Below are 18,120 nucleotides of genomic sequence, written 5' to 3'. Positions count from 1 at the left end.
AAGTCGCACATTGTTTTCTGTCTCCGTGAAATACGAACATTCTTCGATCAAACCCCGACTAAAACATTTAATAAAACAACAAGCTCGGCCACAATTTAAAGTCGAAGATTTTATCCATCATGTCCAGTTAATCGGACATTTTGTATTTTTTCCCCTCTGGACTAACGCTAATTTAAAAGTCCGTCAGACTGCGCATCTACTACGCGCAGGCAGCGTCTCCTGTCAATCAAAGTGATGATGAAAACAATCTTTCCCTCCAATAGCAGAGGCCCTGAGGTTTCCTCTGGCATATAACAATCCCTGATTGAGCCGTTTGTCCCAGCAAATAAGGGCTGCGTAACAGGACCAGAGCCGCACGGGACATACAGGCAGTGACGCACACGCGGTGACGCACTCAGTGACGCACCCGGACAGCCCGAGTTATAAAGCTTCAAAATAATAACATAAAACAGGCAAAAATAGGTCAAATTTGTACTTGGATAGGTTTTGGACACCATATATTCAGCCCTATAAATGCAATTTTCAAATGAAATTTTACTTTTGTAACTGGTGTTCCTAAAAGCAGTCATGTCTGTGATTGGCCCCAAAAAGTTATCTGTTTAAAAAAATGTATATATCACTGAAATCTTGCAGTGTGAATTTTAGCCAAATTGGACCATTTTGGATAGGTTTGGCAGACTGGAGATAGCCAAGGGGCACTGTTTGGTAAAAAACTCTATAGTTCCTCAGTAGTTTTACCTATCAGCCTAAGTTTTGGTACACGTGTGGACAGGGAGTGTGTGCACCATATATGTAAAATTCTACCTGTTTCATAGTGAAAATTTTGAGATATCACTGTTTTCACAAAAAAATTCTAACCCGTTTTTTATTTTTAAAAAAATATAGTTCTTTCAATGGCCCTTTTTTTAGGTAATGACTCTATTTAATATTTTAATCTTCAATATTTATAGCCATCAGCCATAGTTCTGGGATTAGTACATCTGAAGTTATAAAGCTTTATTTGCAGCGATACCAAAACAGGCAGAAAATGCCAAAAAGGGCCTCTGTGTAGAGGGGTTAAACATAGCAATGCAAATAATAGTCAGACCCCTATCACATGGATGTTCAGCATTTTAAAGGTTTATTTGCCCCAACTGGCTTCACAACTAACAAAGGTAATTCTGTGAAAACAGACATTCAAAGCTGGCTATTGTGACATCATTTAATTACAAAAACTAAATGGAACAAGCAAATCACACTTTCACTTACCTCACATATTTGTTTAGCTGGAATGAAAGTAAAATGTCTAAAATAATCATTAGCTACTGTTCAACAACTAAAGATGGATCCACTGCTGGTCCAATGGTTGTTTGTGTTTGTTTCAGCGTAGACACAATTGAATTTCAATGTAGATTTAATATTTCTGCCAAAAGTATAACACAAACACCTTCTGAGGTGAAATGGGAAAAGGAAAAAGCTCTTTGTAAGTTATGCTCAGCCATTTTTCGCTGGCCTTAATGGCTATAAAACTGTCTGCAAATTGTAGGTTTAGGCCTGAACATACTCACTTCTACAATCATATCCTTGATCTTGTTCTAATATATGGCATTGAAATTGACAAGATAACAATTCTTTTCAAAACTGTCTCCTGACTGACCATTACCTTATTACATTTGAGTTTAATGGGCTCCACAGCATTGAGGAATAAATTCAGCTATAGAAGATGCTTATCTGAAGCTGCTGTGGCTAAATTTAAAGAGAACATTTGGTCATCATTCCCAACAATGCCATATCTAAATTCAAATGAGGATTTCTCCCATACACAGGTTGATGACCTTGTGACTAGTACTATGGCCACACTGCGTTCGAATCTCGACAATGCCGCCCCTCTCAACAAGAAAGTATTCAATCTGAGGAGGCTGGCTCCTTGGTATGATTCCCAAATTTGTGCCTTCTTGGTTATGTACCTCAGCCCTTAAGACCGCGGTCATCAAACCCCACCTTAAAAAGCCTAATCTTGATCCAGATGTTTTGGCAAACTATAGACCCATATCATCTCATCAGTCTGGACGGCATCACTTTGGCTTCCAGCTCCACTGTAAGAAACCTTGGAGTAATTTTTGACCAGGACATGTCCTTTGTCCCTCACATAAAACAAGTTAGTAGGTCAGCTTTCTTCCACCTTAGAAACATTACGAAAATCAGAAACATCCTTTCTCAGGATGATGCAGAAAAACTAGTCCATGCATTTGTAACTTCTATACTGGACTACTGTAACTCATTATTATCTGGATGTCCAAACAAATCTCTAAAAGGCCCTCAGTTAATTCAGAATGCTGCTGCACAAATATTAACAGGAACTAGGAAAAGAGATCATATCTCTCCTGTGTTAGCTGCTCTTCATTGGCTGCCAGTAAAATATAGAGTAGAATTCAAAATCCTTCTTTTATCGTATAAAGCTCTTAATGGCCAAGCTCCATCATATCTCAGAGAACTCATAGTTCCTTACTGTCCTAGTAGGCCACTCCGCTCTCTAGATGGAGGTTTACTTGTGGTTCCTAGAGTCTCCAAGAGTAAATCTGGAGGCAGATCTTTCAGTTATCAGGCTCCTCTTCTATGGAACCAACTTCCAGTATTTGTCCAGGGGGCGGACTCGAGCAATTTTCAAGACCAGACCGAACCTTCCTGTATGACAGAGCTTATAGCTAAAAAGTTAAAGTCCTCTACTCTTTAGCTATGCTGCTGTAGGCCTAGGCTGCCGGGGGAAGGACTGAGCTTCTCTCTCTCTCTCTCTCTCTCTCTCTCTCTCTTTCTCTCTCTCCCTCGCTGTCTGTCTCTCCCTGTCACCTTCTTTCCCTGTCACCTTCTCTCCCCCTCTCCCTCTTTCTCTCTCCCTCGCTCGCTCTCCTTTCCTCCCCCCTTGCATGCTGATAAGAACCATCCTTCTTAAAAAACACAGTTTCACCCAGTTCTAAGCATTTATACTGCATTTACTAACCATGTTCTGCCAAAGTCTCTGTCTCTCCCAGTTCCTCTCCTCTCTCTCCCTGTCCTCATCCTGCAGGTGGTGACTCATTGCCATCCCATGTTCCTGCAACACCTGCTGGTCCCATATTTCATGAATTCTGTACTACAGCTCAACTCCATGAACTTCATGCAGCAACATGTTCCTGCCTACACCCCCCTCCCCCCAATGCCTATCTCACTCTCTCTCTCTCTCTCCCACTCTCAACCCAACCGGTCGAGGTAGATGGCCGCCCCCCCTGAACCTGGTTCTGCTCGAGGTTTCTGCCAAGTTTTTCCTTGCCACTGTTGCCAAGTGATTGCTCATCGGGGGATCTGTTGGGTCTCTTTAAATAAATTTATAAAGAGTTTGGTCTAGACCTGCTCTATATGTAAAGTGCCTTGATGTAACTTTGTTATGATTTGGTGCTATACAAATAAATCTGATTTGATTTAATAGCCTACCCAAATACCATTGGAAGAAAAATTGTGATTGTTCTGTTTCTTGTTCTATTATGTCAACCCATTGTTTCCCAAGAAATTGTTACTAGTACTGACTGAATACAACTTATTTAAACATATATATATATATATAATATTTTCAATATTTTTTCTGAGGCTTTCACTGAATACCTTCAAGGTATTCAGGGCCTTGGTCCGGGAGGACCTCAGCCCTGCATCATTGAGATGTTTCTGATCCTGAGCAATGATCACCAATGATCAGCTCATCATCAAGCTTTGCAGAAGTTTGACAAGGAGCCACTCCTTTCAATCATGTGTCCTGGAATAGGAAAACATCTCAAACATGCAGAGTAGATGTTCTACAGGATGGATTGGCCACCCCCGCTCTGAGGGACTCAGCAAAAGGGGAGAAGATACTGACAGAGACAACACAATGGTCACATGGTTCTTTACTTTTTCCTTTCAGTACCAGAGTGAAAAAATAGCTGCAGTGTACGCTTTATGTTTAATATACTAAAACATCCATTCTGCTTCCCTACAAGGTTTCTGCCTCTTAAAAGAACCTTTTCTTTGCCACTGTCGCCAGGTTTTTGCTGATGAGGAATTTGATTGGGTTTCTTTATTAACTTTATTAACTGCTCTATATGTAGAGTGCCTTGAGTTTATTTTAGGATTTGGAGCTATTTAAATTAATTTGATTTGATTTGGATTGGAAACATCAGTAAAACATGGTTTTGTGTGCACATACAAATGTTAGAACTATACTCTATCTGGTATCTTATCATTATTCATATTGTTTCATGTAGTGTGTCTGTCTGTATTTCTATCAGTCATTTCCATTTCTCAAGTACAACAATGTTTGGCCTCCAAGATCCAATCATTATTTCCAGAGAAACTGGGACAAATGCGTCTCCTCTCCCACTTTTGATAGAGAAATTTCATATGAATTATTTCTCTCCAAAATAATGAGAAATAATAATGTGTTTTTTCAATTCGTTCTTGGATTTGTCTTTATTGAGTCACAGATACAATTAGTTGAAGCTGTTTCTGAATATATGGAGGCTTGGAGACTGCATGAAAGGCTCAGTAGTTTGGACTGTTAAGTATAATGAATGTTTACTGTGAAAGGGATGATGTATTTAATTGATAACACACGATTAATTAATGACAATTTTCTCTTGCAGTGAACTAGAACAGCGCACTTAGGTTACTTCAGTGCACTCTTGATTTAGTTGTTTGTTAGCATTCACCTGATTATTCTTGATATTTAGCCCATGTCAAACAAATAGGTGCCTGTTTATGATTTTTGTACAATATTTCTTGAATTTATTATGCATTTGATTTATCTGGCATGGTGAGTAGTTTTCAGAATATAGTCATAACTGTTGTAATCTGGCTGGCTGCAGAAGTGTTAATGCAGTTTCTGAGAGGTTTTGTGTGCACTCCTGCAGGTGGTGAATCATCACTACCCTGTGTTCCTGCAACGCCTGCTGCTCCCATATCTCCATGAACTCCATGCCTGCAACTGTATTGAATACCCCCACCCCCCGTGCCTCTCTCTCTAGCCAATTGGTCAAGGCAGTTGGCCGCCCTCTCTGAGCCTGGTTCTGCCTGAGGTTTTTGCCTCTTAAATGAAGTTTTTCCTTGTCACTGTTGCCAAGTGCTTGCTCATCGAAGGATCTGTTGGGTGTCTTTAAATAATTTTAGAGTTTGGTCTAGACCTGCTCTATATATAAAGTAACTTTGTTATGATTTGGCACTATATAAATAAATGTAATTTGATTTGATTTGATTCTATAGCTTCCTATGATTAATTTTATTTGATGGGGTTTTTCCTGAGGAAATTTACTTAATCGCGGGAGGTAAAGTCCGTTAGCCTGGACATTATACAATTCCTGTTTGAACCACTGTACACAGTCACTGGCTATGTTTGCAGGCGCAAAATTTCTCCCATCTGATTAGAATTTGGATTAAAGCTTTACTGTTTACATGGACCCTAAAAAAATCTGATGTGTTTTCATGATGTGTGCTTACATTCATCTCATGTCTGAATGGAATAAATATTTTTGACATGCGCAGAATTGTCTGATATTTAGGAAGCAGTAGTAGAAGAATAAACTACCTCTGTTTTAAATAAACACTGCTTCGTGTCTCATTTTGAAATGAATCTGTGCCATGTTCTTCAGGACATATGTTTGCTTCTACTGGTGTCCATAATGATAATAATAATGATCCGAAACAGAGTGATTCTGCTTAACTCCAGCCATGTCTTCTGCTTGCTATAGTTAAGTTGGAAATACATTAGGTCAACGTATGGCTGACGTAACATGTCAATTGTAGCAATAACTGGCATAACCCACCGAACTCAACAGGAAGTTTTGATCTAAACGAGTGCAATCGGGTCAGAAACTTCTGATTGGCCTGTTTCATGAACTGTTTTTATTCCTTGCGTCCAGTGCCGTGCACAGGCAGACACTAGGTAGTGCTAAATTCACCACCTAGTGTCAACAATTGTTGAGCTAAATGCTCAACAATTAAAAGCATGTGAAAATGCTCCAATTAATATGACCCCCCTGCACACACCTCTCTTCCTTTGTCAACATGAATGCGCAGAACGGAGCCGCATTGCAGCAGCTGCAGCTCACACACACACTTCCTGCCCCCTAAACCTCAGTTGCAAGCTATAACTAGCATTTATTTGTCTTTGTTGTGAAGTAGCCTGTCTCATACAGTGCCACATAGCTGAGTACAAATTAGCCGACTGCTCACCTGCTTAAAAAGCTGGCCCAAATCAATAATAGATGACCACCATTAATGTAAAAACATATTTTTATTAACATATTGACATAAATACATAAGCAATTACATTCAACATGTGCTGCCTGCAATGCTTTTTTTTTCACACTGCTATCATAACAGAGTTGGAAGTTCCACATGCTGCACAAAGCGCCCTTAACTTTTCCCTGAGCACCTGCCCCCAAAAATGTCTGTGCACACTACTGCAGTTTCTTTACGTGGCTCATTCGGTGATTGGTAAGTCAGTTTGTGCTGTTACATTTATGGTTGTTTTTTCAGTCATAGATTTCAGTCATGGTTGTAATGGGTTTCACAATGTTTTATTTCATTGTTCTGTTTCAATATCACTAAGTTTATTTGGAATGCTGGATGGAGGTGTTTTCTATTTATGTGACACACTGAATATTATGTTCGAAATAATCAATTACGATCAATTTGAAAGGCCAGATTATTACACACAACAGGATAAAACCAATGTAGTCCTGTCAGATGCTCACATTCACTTAGAGTTGAAGCTGTCAGAGACAGCACAATTTCAGCTTGTACTTGGTCCGAAGGTCGGTCAATCAAACTTTATTTATATAGCACCTTTCATACAAAAAAGTAACACAAAGTGCTTCACATTATAAAAGCAAAAAACAATGTTTCCCCCACTTGCCCCCCTCCCCCAAGTTGAAGAACTCAGGATAAAGGAATAAAATGTTAATAAGATAAAAATAAGATCAAACAAAAAGGACGTAAGGAAATCAAAATTAAATAATTATTTTAAAAAAATCATTTGAAAGCCAAATTAAGTCCTCAGATGTAGGCCATAATAATAAAAGGATGCCTCACCATGGGTAAAAGTTGTAATTTTTATAACAATTAAAAGGCCACTACCAGAGTTCTAGAGGGCTCATATGATAAAGCAAATCTGATAAATAGGAAGGACTAAGACCATTAAGAGATTTATAAACCAATAAAAGGATCTTAAAATCAATTCTGAAATGTACAGGTAAGTGTTTCTGTTTTCTCTTCTACCATTAAACCCTCGCCCCCCCCCCCCACCCCCACCAACATAAACACAATATCACTAAACAGGTGCAAGAACTAGATTTGCAATTAGATTTTGAGGTTTTATCAATTAAGGTTTTTTAAAAGAGCAATATTCTGCTTTGGGTGACTTTTTCATGAGTTAAGTGTCACAATTATTCAAAAAACCTCTATAATATTGTTGTTAAAGCCTTACAAAGCCTTCTGCTAGTTTTCCATGGCCTAAAGTGGAGTTTGAACATACTGAAGCTTTTGGATACCCTATCGGCTGTGATGCACAGGTATCCAAGGTGAGTTGCAATCATATGGAAGACAATGAAGCTTACACAAAAACTGAGGGAATAGGTTATTTTATCCAGCCTGAAGGGCCTTTGGCCTTCATGGTCACCATATATAAATCCATTGAAAATCTTGGGATTCAAAGAAGGCATTTGCAGCACAGAAGCCATCAAACACCCCTGAGTTTGAGGCTTCTGTACTGAGATCCATTTAAGGTGGCTTTCAGCACTTTTCCGCACTTACTGAAAACATTTGTTCGAGGTAATAAGAGCACAAGGACACTCCACAAAGTACTGAAGCTGAGGGTTGAATAATTCTACACATGCACACAATTCATTTAAACTTTTTTTTTTTAAATAAAAAAATTAAATCAACTTTTGTCGTCACAATAGCTAAAATATGTATCAATGCTGCTTTTATTTTAGACTCTAATTGAACAGAAGAGTGAACAGTTGCAGCAACCAATCAGATTCCGAGATGGCGACATTGGTGCCAGCTAACAGGCGTCATGTTGATGTCCTTTGATTGGATACATACTAAGTGAGAGGCAGTGCGATGCAACCTAAATTATTATGCATCTCTCTCTCTTATTTTAAGTAACTGTAACAAAACTGAAGCTGGTGACTCGGAAGCGATGTTAACTGTAGATCAACTTGCTGTTTTTTTTTTTTTAAACCTACAATGGCTGAAGGAGCTGCTCTGTCAGGGGATTATTTTTAGACATTTACCTAGTCACTTACAGCATGGCTTACAAGTAACATAACACAATGTGACACAAAATTAGCATGAAAACATGTTTTAATTATTCAAATTATCAACCTACTCTGAGCAAAAGTCAAAACGCTCTTCATCAGCTCTGCAGTCCTGCACTCTCTCCTCTCTTTTTTCCTGTGAAATATTTTGTCCCCTCCTAAAGTGATGTCAGTAAAGTATTGCATGTTACCACTATCACTATCACTTCGTTGTGGTAGCTATGTCCTAGCTCCCTTAGCAACAGAGCAGCGGTCATCTATTCAGAAATAACCACAGCAGAATTTTTGCGATTGACCAATCAGAATCAAGTACTTCAGAGTCCCATGTTCTAACTACTCATGTTAATCCAATTGTATCTATTTTAAGAGCTACAGTGGTTTCTAGAGCCATTGTGCCATAATGATAGTATTAAGAAGTGGATAAATTCTGGTAGGACATCACCTAAAGCCTCAGTCTTAAATGTATGGTCTGCTACTGCAAGAACATGAACTTCAACCCTGTCTGGGTGTCTGATATTAAGTAAAATTGGAGTCCAGTTTGACCCGAGACCTGGCTGCTTTGAGATAGTGCTGCCAGAACACTTTGAGACTAGGGCTGTGTCCAAAACCACTCCCTACTTCCTACCCCCTATACAGGGAGTTGAATGTAGTGGACTATATAGTGAACTCACAATATGAACAATCGCTTCCGGACACTACTTTTGGCACCATTAATTGCGTCATCGCTGTCGCACAATTAAAACGTACCCACCTCACAGCTACAGACAGAATGCTTTTGATAATCTTGCACTGCGCTGCAATTTTTCTCTCGTTATTTGGTCTTCTATTATTATATTTTTATTTTCTATTTTCTTGTCTCTTAGGTAAGTTTTTAATTGTAATTGAACGTTACTTGAATGTCTGTTTTGCATGATGTTAATGCTCTTTACATTCATGTAAACAGTATGTTTAATTGCCTTTTGAAGACATGTACTATAAAATAAACTATGAAATAAACTTGCCTTGCCATTATTTTAATTCTTTTTTTTAATCGCCATTAAATAGTTAATATTTCATTTTTGCTGCAATGCATCATGCATCATGGAATATCTTGCCTGGGTAAGTTACCATCGGCTATTCAATACTTTTCACAGTGCACTGTGAGATACTTTCAGTGCACTACATTTTGTCGCAAAAGATTTCAGACACCACTAGAAAACGGGCTCCCCATCTAGTGCACTAATTAGGGATTAGGGAGCAGTTTCAGACACAGCTCATGAGATGTTAGAATGAGTGCTATGGCTCCCAGATTGACAAAGGCGGAAGTACAAAATTTCCAGAACAGAGTTATTCATATCAGTGAGTGTTACTGGAAAAACAACACATTCACTCAAAGAACTTCATTGCACAGCCATGAGAGGTCTCATGAAATGCCAACATTCCAAGCTTCCTGCAGCTTGAAAGGAACTCCACTACACTAGTACGACAAAGGCTCCACTGTCTGATAGCTGCCAGTAAGTGAGTTGACAAGGAGGAAAGAAAACCTCTCCCAAGTCCTCCGGTGACTGTCACTAGAGCTGTCTTGTCTTGCTGTTGGTGACAGTGAACTTCATGAAGGCTGAAATGAATCATGAAGGCTTTTGTTTTCTTGACTATTGCATGAGTTTAACAGGCTGCAGGTGGTGAAACAGTCCACAAGGAGAGCTCAAAGTCTCTGTCAGAGCTCACACTGTACCAGATCCAGAGAGTCTGCCTGGATTTTCATTCTTAACTTGATGAAACTGCAGGGCCACTAGACACCACCAGGTTCATGAAGGGCAGTTAACATCATATTTGTTTTATTTTCATCAAGGCAAAGATATTGTAAAAAAAAGGTAGTGTAGTCACAGGCCAAAAATAATTACATAGAAAAAGCATTTAGAAACACTTAGTTTTATAACACTACAAAGGCCACCAAGTCAATTTGACCTTGCTCACATATAAAAATGCACACGATTCAGCTTGAATAAACACCTTTGTGTCTCCCAGTCAGTGACTTTTCCGAGAAATGTGTTATCATATAATGTGTTACGGTGACCTAGAATAAGAGAGGGCTAAAGAGAGTATTTTTAACTTGAAGGGCCATGAAGTCATTTTGATCTCCATTACATTCGATCCAAAAATGGTCAAAGGACTGCATTTATTCAGCCATATACTGTATGTAGCTTGTCAGCCAGACAGCTCAAAGAATTTTTCACTAATACCGTGCATTATCTAGTTGCATCTGGGTTTAAATTTTTGTTTTTTGTTAAGTGTGTATGCGTAAAAATAGGAAATGCCACTTCCAGTCATGATAATACCTAGGTTGCCATGTATTAAAACAATCAAACCAACTGTATTCCTTCCTGTTCTGTTAGAATCAGTATGTTCTCTTGTTTTGCTGGTCAGACGTTTAAAAAAAAAAAAAAAAAAAGAAGAAGAAATTTATAAAAAAAAGAAACAAAAATCGATTAGGGTTAGCATCATATGACAAAAAGATGAGATGTAATTTGCTGAATTTATTTCTTATTTTGAGAGAGAGAGAGAGAGAGAAAAACTCTTCTGTTAACAGGCTCATTTGCAATCATAAAGCCTCTTGTGATGCGAGGTCAAAATTATGTAACAGCCTTTGTAGTGTTATAATCACTGATACCTCTAAACCTGTCACCTGACACTAAAAGTAACTACAAGCCATCAGAGAGGGCTGTGGGAATAAAAATTACAGAGGGCAACACTTCTGCTGGACCTTCATTTTCACATTTAGTGAAGAAAAATACAAGAGCAATTGCTATTTTGGTCATCAAATTTCAAAAAGCTACAAACATCTGAAATAATTTGAAGTATATACATATATGCTCAGTGTCAGAGAATAACACAGCAGAATCAACAGCTCCTCTGAAATGAAGGCATCAAGTGTTCAAACCTCTGATCTGTTCACACAAACCAAGGAGCTGAAGACACATTCTTTCGGCTGGATCTGCAAAAATGACATCTACAAAACCCTCTTAATTTGTGGGCCTGTTTAAAAGAGTTAGTTGAGAAGGAAGCATGTTGTAGTTACTCATTTGGAATTAACTGCAACACACAGGCACTAAGACATGGAGTGATTTGGGAAAAGACAAAAAAGAAAAAGATTAAAAACGCACACAAAAAGGGAACAACAAGAAAAACTGAAAGAGCAGTGAGGGAGAGACATAAACACCACTTTAGGTTTTGGAAAATGGAAATTAAGGCCTCAAGGGGAAGATGTTGCATATAACATTATTTACCATCAGGCTGTCAGGTCTTTGTTTCTCAATAGAGGGTCAGTCTATCTGACAAACATACATTCACACACACAGAGCTCCTGAGAGAGGTTAGTGCCATCTTGATGCTAACTTGTATTGCACACAGCAGCCACAACAATGAGTGCCCCTAACACATCCCTTCAGTTCAACTGTTGCATTTTCTTTCACAGTGGAATAAAACCCACCCTGATCCTGGTCTGTGAGCAGGAAATCACATCATATCCTAGGTCTGACTGATTAAGGTTTACCAGTATCTATTTCTGTAACATGTTGAAGTCAGGCCTTTTCAGGAAACAGTGCAGCTGGCTTCAGACTGACCCAGCAGTATCAGGTGCAGCTGTACAGGCATCCGAACTGCTAAAGGGTGGCAAGTACTCTGAGGAAGGAGATGATGAGGACACAAAACGACTGTCCCACACCAAAGACAAGCGCCTCCAAAGACATCATCGTCTTCCCTGCTGCCTTGTACACACCTGCTATGGCTGCACCTGAATGACATAAGAAAACCCAAAGGAGTGTTAAGCCTGGTTTATGGTCCTGTGTTAAAATCAACGTTGTACCTACGTCATAGGGTAAGGAGGCTCACTGTAGCCCTCAGTGTAGCCTCACATGCACCTCCCAAAAAAATATAACTACATGTTGAAGTGATGCAGACCCAGCACAGATGGGATTGGGCTGTGATTGGTTTGGTTGGTAGCAACGTATTTCTGGTTCCGTATTTCCAGTTTGAGCCAGATTTCATTTTTAAACATCTTGTTGTTGTACATGAATGGAGCATGGGTCAAGTCAAGGAGAGACTCATTGAAAAAATAAGAAAATATGAGCACCTTTACAACTCTTCGAGCCAGAAACTAAACAAAGAATCAACTATGGACGATGATAACCATTCAGGAAAGGAGAGCAAACCCCCTAACAGTGTGGAATTGAACTGAACCGCAACGAAACGGAGTGACGAAGTTCGAAGAGTTCACGATGGCAAAGGTACAGCATTGATGTAACGCAGGACCATAAACCAGATTGAGGTTGACCTGGTTTATATTACGTTAGCAACATTTTTCAAGACAATTTTTTGTGAATTTCAGGGGAGGAAAAAAAAAAAAAAAAAAAAAGGTCATTTAATGAGTTGCCTTTTTCCAGTTACAATTAAACTAAATCGAGGAAATGGTTAGTTTACTTGGATTTGCTACACTGGCTGCTCTTTATGGGAGTCTGTCAGAAAAAATTATCAAAGATCATTTGTTCTGTTGGAAAACAATTAGTTCAACACCCTGTCAATTAAACCCTTCATTCATATTTTATTATTTTAGCTGACCATTTTACTGATACAAATTTAATAGACTTACATTTTAATTAAGCAAAATGAGAGTGGTAGAGCAGTGAAACAAAAAAAAAAAAAAAAAAAATCAAAAAGAAAAAAAACAAACAAACAAAAAAAACAAACAAAACAAAACTGTCTTCCCATCATGCATATCACATGCTACTTACTGGTGAGGACTCCCCCAAAAAGTGGTCCCACGATGCCCATGAGAAGGATAGCAATGGGCATGAATCGGGCCATCTTGTGCTGACGCAAAGTAGCAAGTGACAGCAAAGCTGCAGGCAGGTGGAAGACCAGGGAGGAGACGGCTGCCCAAAGAAACACCCCATACCACATCTCTGGACAAACATACAACCAAGCAGTCACAAATCACTTCATGATAGTAGTAGATGGTTTCACCTAGGGCTTTTTGAGCACATCATTCATTTGATGTAATCTGAGTTCTTGGTATTGGTATTGTAGCCATTGTAGAAGAACCTGAATAAATGTGTGTACATGTGTGAATATGCAAATTATCCCATGCAGGTGACAGGTGCTGAATTGATGGCGTCACAAGAATGAAAATCATGTTAATTATTTTTTGTGATTATCACAGTCTGTGGATTAAAATTCAATTGAACATATAAAGGGATTATGGGCCAATTTTTTTGAGTTCTAGAGAGGTGGAGACATACTTGTCTAGTGCTCAAATACACACAGTACATTTAACATTGATTGCTTTATATTATTATTGTATAAACTTAGAACAAAAATAAGGAAGTTTGTGCTTGGTAGATTATTTGTTTGTTGTAACAATGCTTCTTGGCATTAAATCTTATACTGTTGGAAAACCTACTTATTTCTCTTTTAAATGGGGCCACATTTGTAAAGAACATGCATTTGTGGGATGAGCAGCAGAGCTGAGTATGTGGGTTGTGCCAATTAAAAATCTGCCAAGTCTTCTCTGCAAATGCCATGGTTTATTTTGCTGTTGCTATTGACTCTTGTTTTGAGCCTCTGGTTCCCTAAAGTGCCTATCAGCACCTGTGAGCATGAGCCCTGTTACATTGGTCAGTAGGTGTCTGCTCCAAGAATCGGCATGCCAGGATTGATAATAAAAATAACTAAACCCGCCCACACCATCACACGGCCTCCAGCAAAAGATTTTACTCTATCTGTGCAGCAATCAGCATAGCATTCTCTGTGTGTCCTCCACACTTCCACCCTTTGATCCAACTGCTGTAGGCAGAATCTGGACTCATTGTTCAACATAACGCTCCCACTAATGTTCAGGTTTCAATACATGTGTTGCTGACACCAGTGCAAATGGACCTGATGATGACAGGCAGTCATGGCAGACCTCCTGGCAGTCCTATGACACTGGAGACTGACTGTGTGTAGTGTCTATGAAGATTCTCACTCATCCAGGTCATTGTTCTCTGTCTCAAATTGATTCGTAGGCAGGACTTGTATTTGTCTAAGAAGACGAAGATGTTTTGCCTCTTATCCAAAGGGCTTCATCAGTTCATGTTAGTTGGTCTACTAGTCTGAACTAGTCTGACCAAGGCAGTGGAGAAAGACCCAGACATTTAACCTCTGTGGGTGTTTTCACCAAAAAGTACCTGTGAAAGTACTGGTTTCAATTGACCATTGTTGTGGTCACATGTGAACGACAGTTGTTTGGGTCAGGTGTACCCTTGGTGAACGACGATTGTTGAGAGTCTCTGAGGTTAAGTTATTAATTCTCCTGGGTACAGATGAAAGGTCGACATTGTTAAGGGATGGTTTTTCCACTTTTACATTGATGGCTTATTTTACTCCTCTTTCAAACCATCTGTCCTCTTTGTCCAGGATCTTGACGTTGCTGTCTTCAGAGGAGTGTGCCTTTTCCTTTAGGTGGGACTAGACAGCTGAGACTGGACCTGAGGAGTTTTCCCTTACGTGTTGGGCCATGCGTTTATTTAAAGGCTGTTTAGTCTCCCCAATATATAAGTCCTTGCATTCTTCACTGCATTGGACAGCATGTACCAGGTTGCTTTTTTTGTTGTGTGGCATCTTGCCCTTAGGATGCACCAGTTTTTGCCTGAGAGTGTAACTGGGTTTGAAACTTACAGTGATTTGATGTTTGTTAAAAATCCTCCTGAGTTTCTCTGAGACCCCAGACACATATGGGATGACAATGTTCTTGTGTTTGTCTTTTGTTTTCTCAGCATCATCCATATTGGTATTCTTTCTGGAGCGTGTAGTCTGTTCCTGAACCTTTGGCCAGAGAGCCGTCAGCCACATCCTTGTAAGCCATTACATAAACATTACAGCCAGCACATGTTGAATGTAATTACTTATGTATTTATGTCAATATGTTAATAAAAAGAAATTTTTACATTAGTGGTGGTCATCTATTATTGATTTGGGCTAGCTTGTTAAGCAGGTGAGCAGTCGGCTAATTTGTACTCAGCTGTGTGGCGCTGTATGAGACAGGCTACTTCACAACAGAGACAAATAAATGCTAGTTATAGCTTGGCAACTGAGGTTCAGGGGGCAAACAATACACTCGACTCGATTCACTTATGTTACCTGGCTGGTGGGAGGCAGGGGAGGAGGTGTGTGTGGGCTACAGCTGCTGCAACGCGGTTCCATTCTGCGCGTTCATGTTGACAAAGAGGTGTGTGCGAGGTCATATTAATTGGGGCATTTTTACATGCTTTTAATTGTTGAGCATTTATAGAGGATTATGTCTGCATGGGCCATATACACTGTTTAAAAAAAACAAACAAACAAACAAAAAAAAACTTCAAAAGGGAATTTGCACCAGCTTGAAGTTGCCCTAGTGCACATTGCTATTCAGATCAGTCAAACCTGGCATGCCGATTCTTGGAGCGGACACCTACTGACCAATGTAACAGGCTCATACTCACAGGTGCTGATAGGCACTTGGGGGAACCAGAGGCTCAAAACAAGAGTCAATAGCAACAGCAAAATAAACCGTTTGGCATTTACAGAGAAGATTTGGCAAATTTTTCATGGGCGCAACCCACATACTCAGATCTGCTGCTCATCCCACAAATGCATGTTCCTTACAAATGTGGCCCCGTTTAAAAGGCAATTAAACTGGCTTTCCACCGGTATAAGATTTAATGCCAGGAAGCATTGTTACAACAAAGAAATAATTTCCCAACCACAAATTTTGCTTACTTTCTGTGCTGTTTATGAGTACATGTAGTCAATCTTTAGCACAAATTGTTATTGTACAGAATAATTTCAGCACTCGTTCATTGGAGTTGTACCTTACCAAACGTTATCACACAAAAACAGAGCTGTTATTTTCCTGATGGGACAAGCACAAAAAGAAACATTTTATACATACGCTTTTGGCATTTCTTTAATTTCACTATACAACAGCCAAGAGATTTTTTTCGACAACCTTAACTCCTTTTCGGAGAACAGCAAAACAAACCAACTCCCCAGCCGCACAAACCCACAAATATATTTCTTTCGGCGACTGACACCATTGTAACACGTAAGCACGTGTGTGATTTCTACCCACAACCTGAAATTCAGAGAAGTATTTCAACTCACGGCCTGTGTAGCTAGCAAGCTACAAAACATTAGCCTACCTGAGAAGTCGCTGAGAGATGTGTCGTTGCCTCGGTATGTACCATTTTTCCTCGGCACTAAATTTAAACCGAGTATTTGCTGGACAAAGCCTATCTCACTGTACCTGTCCTGCATGTCTCACATTGATACTAGGCATAAAGCAAGCAGATGTGGACCTCCGTGACGCTGTGACGGATTTACCAGCACTTAGTCTTGACGTTAAGTCTAACTAGCACAAAGCTAACACCCGACACAACTTGCTTTGACGTCACATTGCCAATCCCGTCCCCATGGGGCACAGGACAGCTCAATCAGAACGGATAAGGAAGGTCGTCGAAAACAAAACAAACTTTGATTACAAGAAGCGGAACATGTTCATCAGGACTCATATTTTATTATCTTTTGTCCTGGTAGTACATTATTTAATGGAAAAGCCAGATAGATGAGTCTCTCTCGGCTTGGACCACAGTTCAACTGTGATGTCGGAACTGCCGTACTTTACGTTTCTCAAACAGCCTGTTTACCGTAGCACCACTTGCCCCTGAAAGATTTTTGTGGCAAGATTCGAGGTAGAATGCAAAATGCGTGTAATATCACTTTTCCCTTCGATTTATTATTATTATGTTACATTTCTGCACTAAAAGTTATATTAAAATGTAAACTTTAAAGAACCGGAAAAGTTTGAACAATGTCCAACCTTGAAAATGGAAATACACTGACCTTTCCCAAGTTTTCTGAGGTTCCAGAATGTGCAGCTGTGTTTTTGACCACGTTCAGAGTCCTTCACCTCTCCATTAGATGTTGTCCTAGGTTTCAGTGCAGTGGGACAGCCAGAGATGGCAACCATTTAATACCACATAAGATTCATATTTGGATTTCATTAAATATGTAAGGCAATGAAAGGTTTTAAGATATCCACAATGCATAAATATGGGTCATTGGAGATTTCCTGATAATCACCATCTTAAACTGATTGTTCAAAACAGATCTAACTCAGCCAGGATAGACAAGGCCAATAAACCATCTGCAAAGACCACAGAGCCTCAGGCATTAAGATTAAATTTAATTAATCAGACAAAAAGTGGTGGTTAAATTGTACTATCATCTGTAAATAGCTTGTTCCCTTTTCAATGCTGGTACAGAAAAGTGAGTTAGACAACTATTGTCTCTCGGAACCAATTCCAACAGTGAATCATGTTGTCCAGATGAAGCACAAACTCTTTCACATTGTGTGTAAAGAGGAGAGGGAGGTCAACAGAAGAGTGTGTTTTCTAACAAAATGTAGATCATTTGATCTGCTATAGGTAGATGTATTAGTGAGTTTTGCTCAGTGATCACTGACCCAATGCAACAGTTGGTCATCAATTATAATGCTAAGAAAAGGAAGTTAAGCATCAGGTATCTCAAAACCCCAGATAAACATGTTTTTCAGCAGCTGCTGGAGATCAACACAAAGATAAAAGGAGAAATGTACTATGAGGACCAAAAATAGTGTGTGAACTCAGTCGTGGCATGTTTAAAGTTTGTTTTATGAATTCAAGTTTGAAAAGTTAAAATTGACTCATGAAGGACTCATGAAGGAGTCAATGCAGGGAAGGAAGTGTATGTAGAATGATGATGGCATTCAGGCTGACAGTAGCAC

General features: G+C 39.4%; 1 protein-coding gene across 2 annotated transcripts; it reads right to left on the bottom strand.

Moving 5' to 3' along the window:
• Positions 1–8,203: 8,203 nt before the first annotated feature.
• tmem170a (transmembrane protein 170A) lies at positions 8,204–17,156 on the bottom strand. 2 transcript variants are annotated; one of them, XM_029523315.1, is made up of 3 exons: positions 16,499–17,156; positions 13,144–13,243; positions 8,204–12,077 (listed from the first exon to the last, which is right to left on the bottom strand). In XM_029523315.1, exons 1-3 carry the CDS (start codon positions 16,611–16,613, stop codon positions 11,945–11,947), a joined length of 348 nt encoding a protein of 115 aa, XP_029379175.1. In that variant the 5' UTR covers positions 16,614–17,156; the 3' UTR covers positions 8,204–11,944. The 2 variants fall into 2 exon arrangements, with proteins under 2 accessions (XP_029379175.1, XP_029379174.1); XM_029523314.1 differs by having other exon boundaries at positions 8,204–12,075; positions 13,073–13,243; positions 16,499–16,749.
• Positions 17,157–18,120: the final 964 nt, after the last annotated feature.

The sequence above is a fragment of the Echeneis naucrates genome, chromosome 16, assembly GCF_900963305.1.
Source record: "Echeneis naucrates chromosome 16, fEcheNa1.1, whole genome shotgun sequence".
Taxonomy (NCBI): Eukaryota; Metazoa; Chordata; class Actinopteri; order Carangiformes; family Echeneidae; genus Echeneis; species Echeneis naucrates.
Note: the sequence above shows the minus strand (reverse complement) of the source record. Positions and strands in the feature narration are given on the sequence as shown.

Coding starts and splice junctions, on each gene's coding strand:
- tmem170a (XM_029523314.1), bottom strand. CDS start 16,613: ATGCAGGACAGGTACAGTGAGATAGGCTTTGTCCAGCAAATACTCGGT. Junction 13,244..16,498: donor ATCTCTCAGCGACTTCTCAG/GTAGGCTAATGT, acceptor ATGTTTGTCCAG/AGATGTGGTATGGGGTGTTT. Junction 12,076..13,072: donor TTTTGGGGGAGTCCTCACCA/GTAAGTAGCATG, acceptor TATGTCATTCAG/GTGCAGCCATAGCAGGTGTG.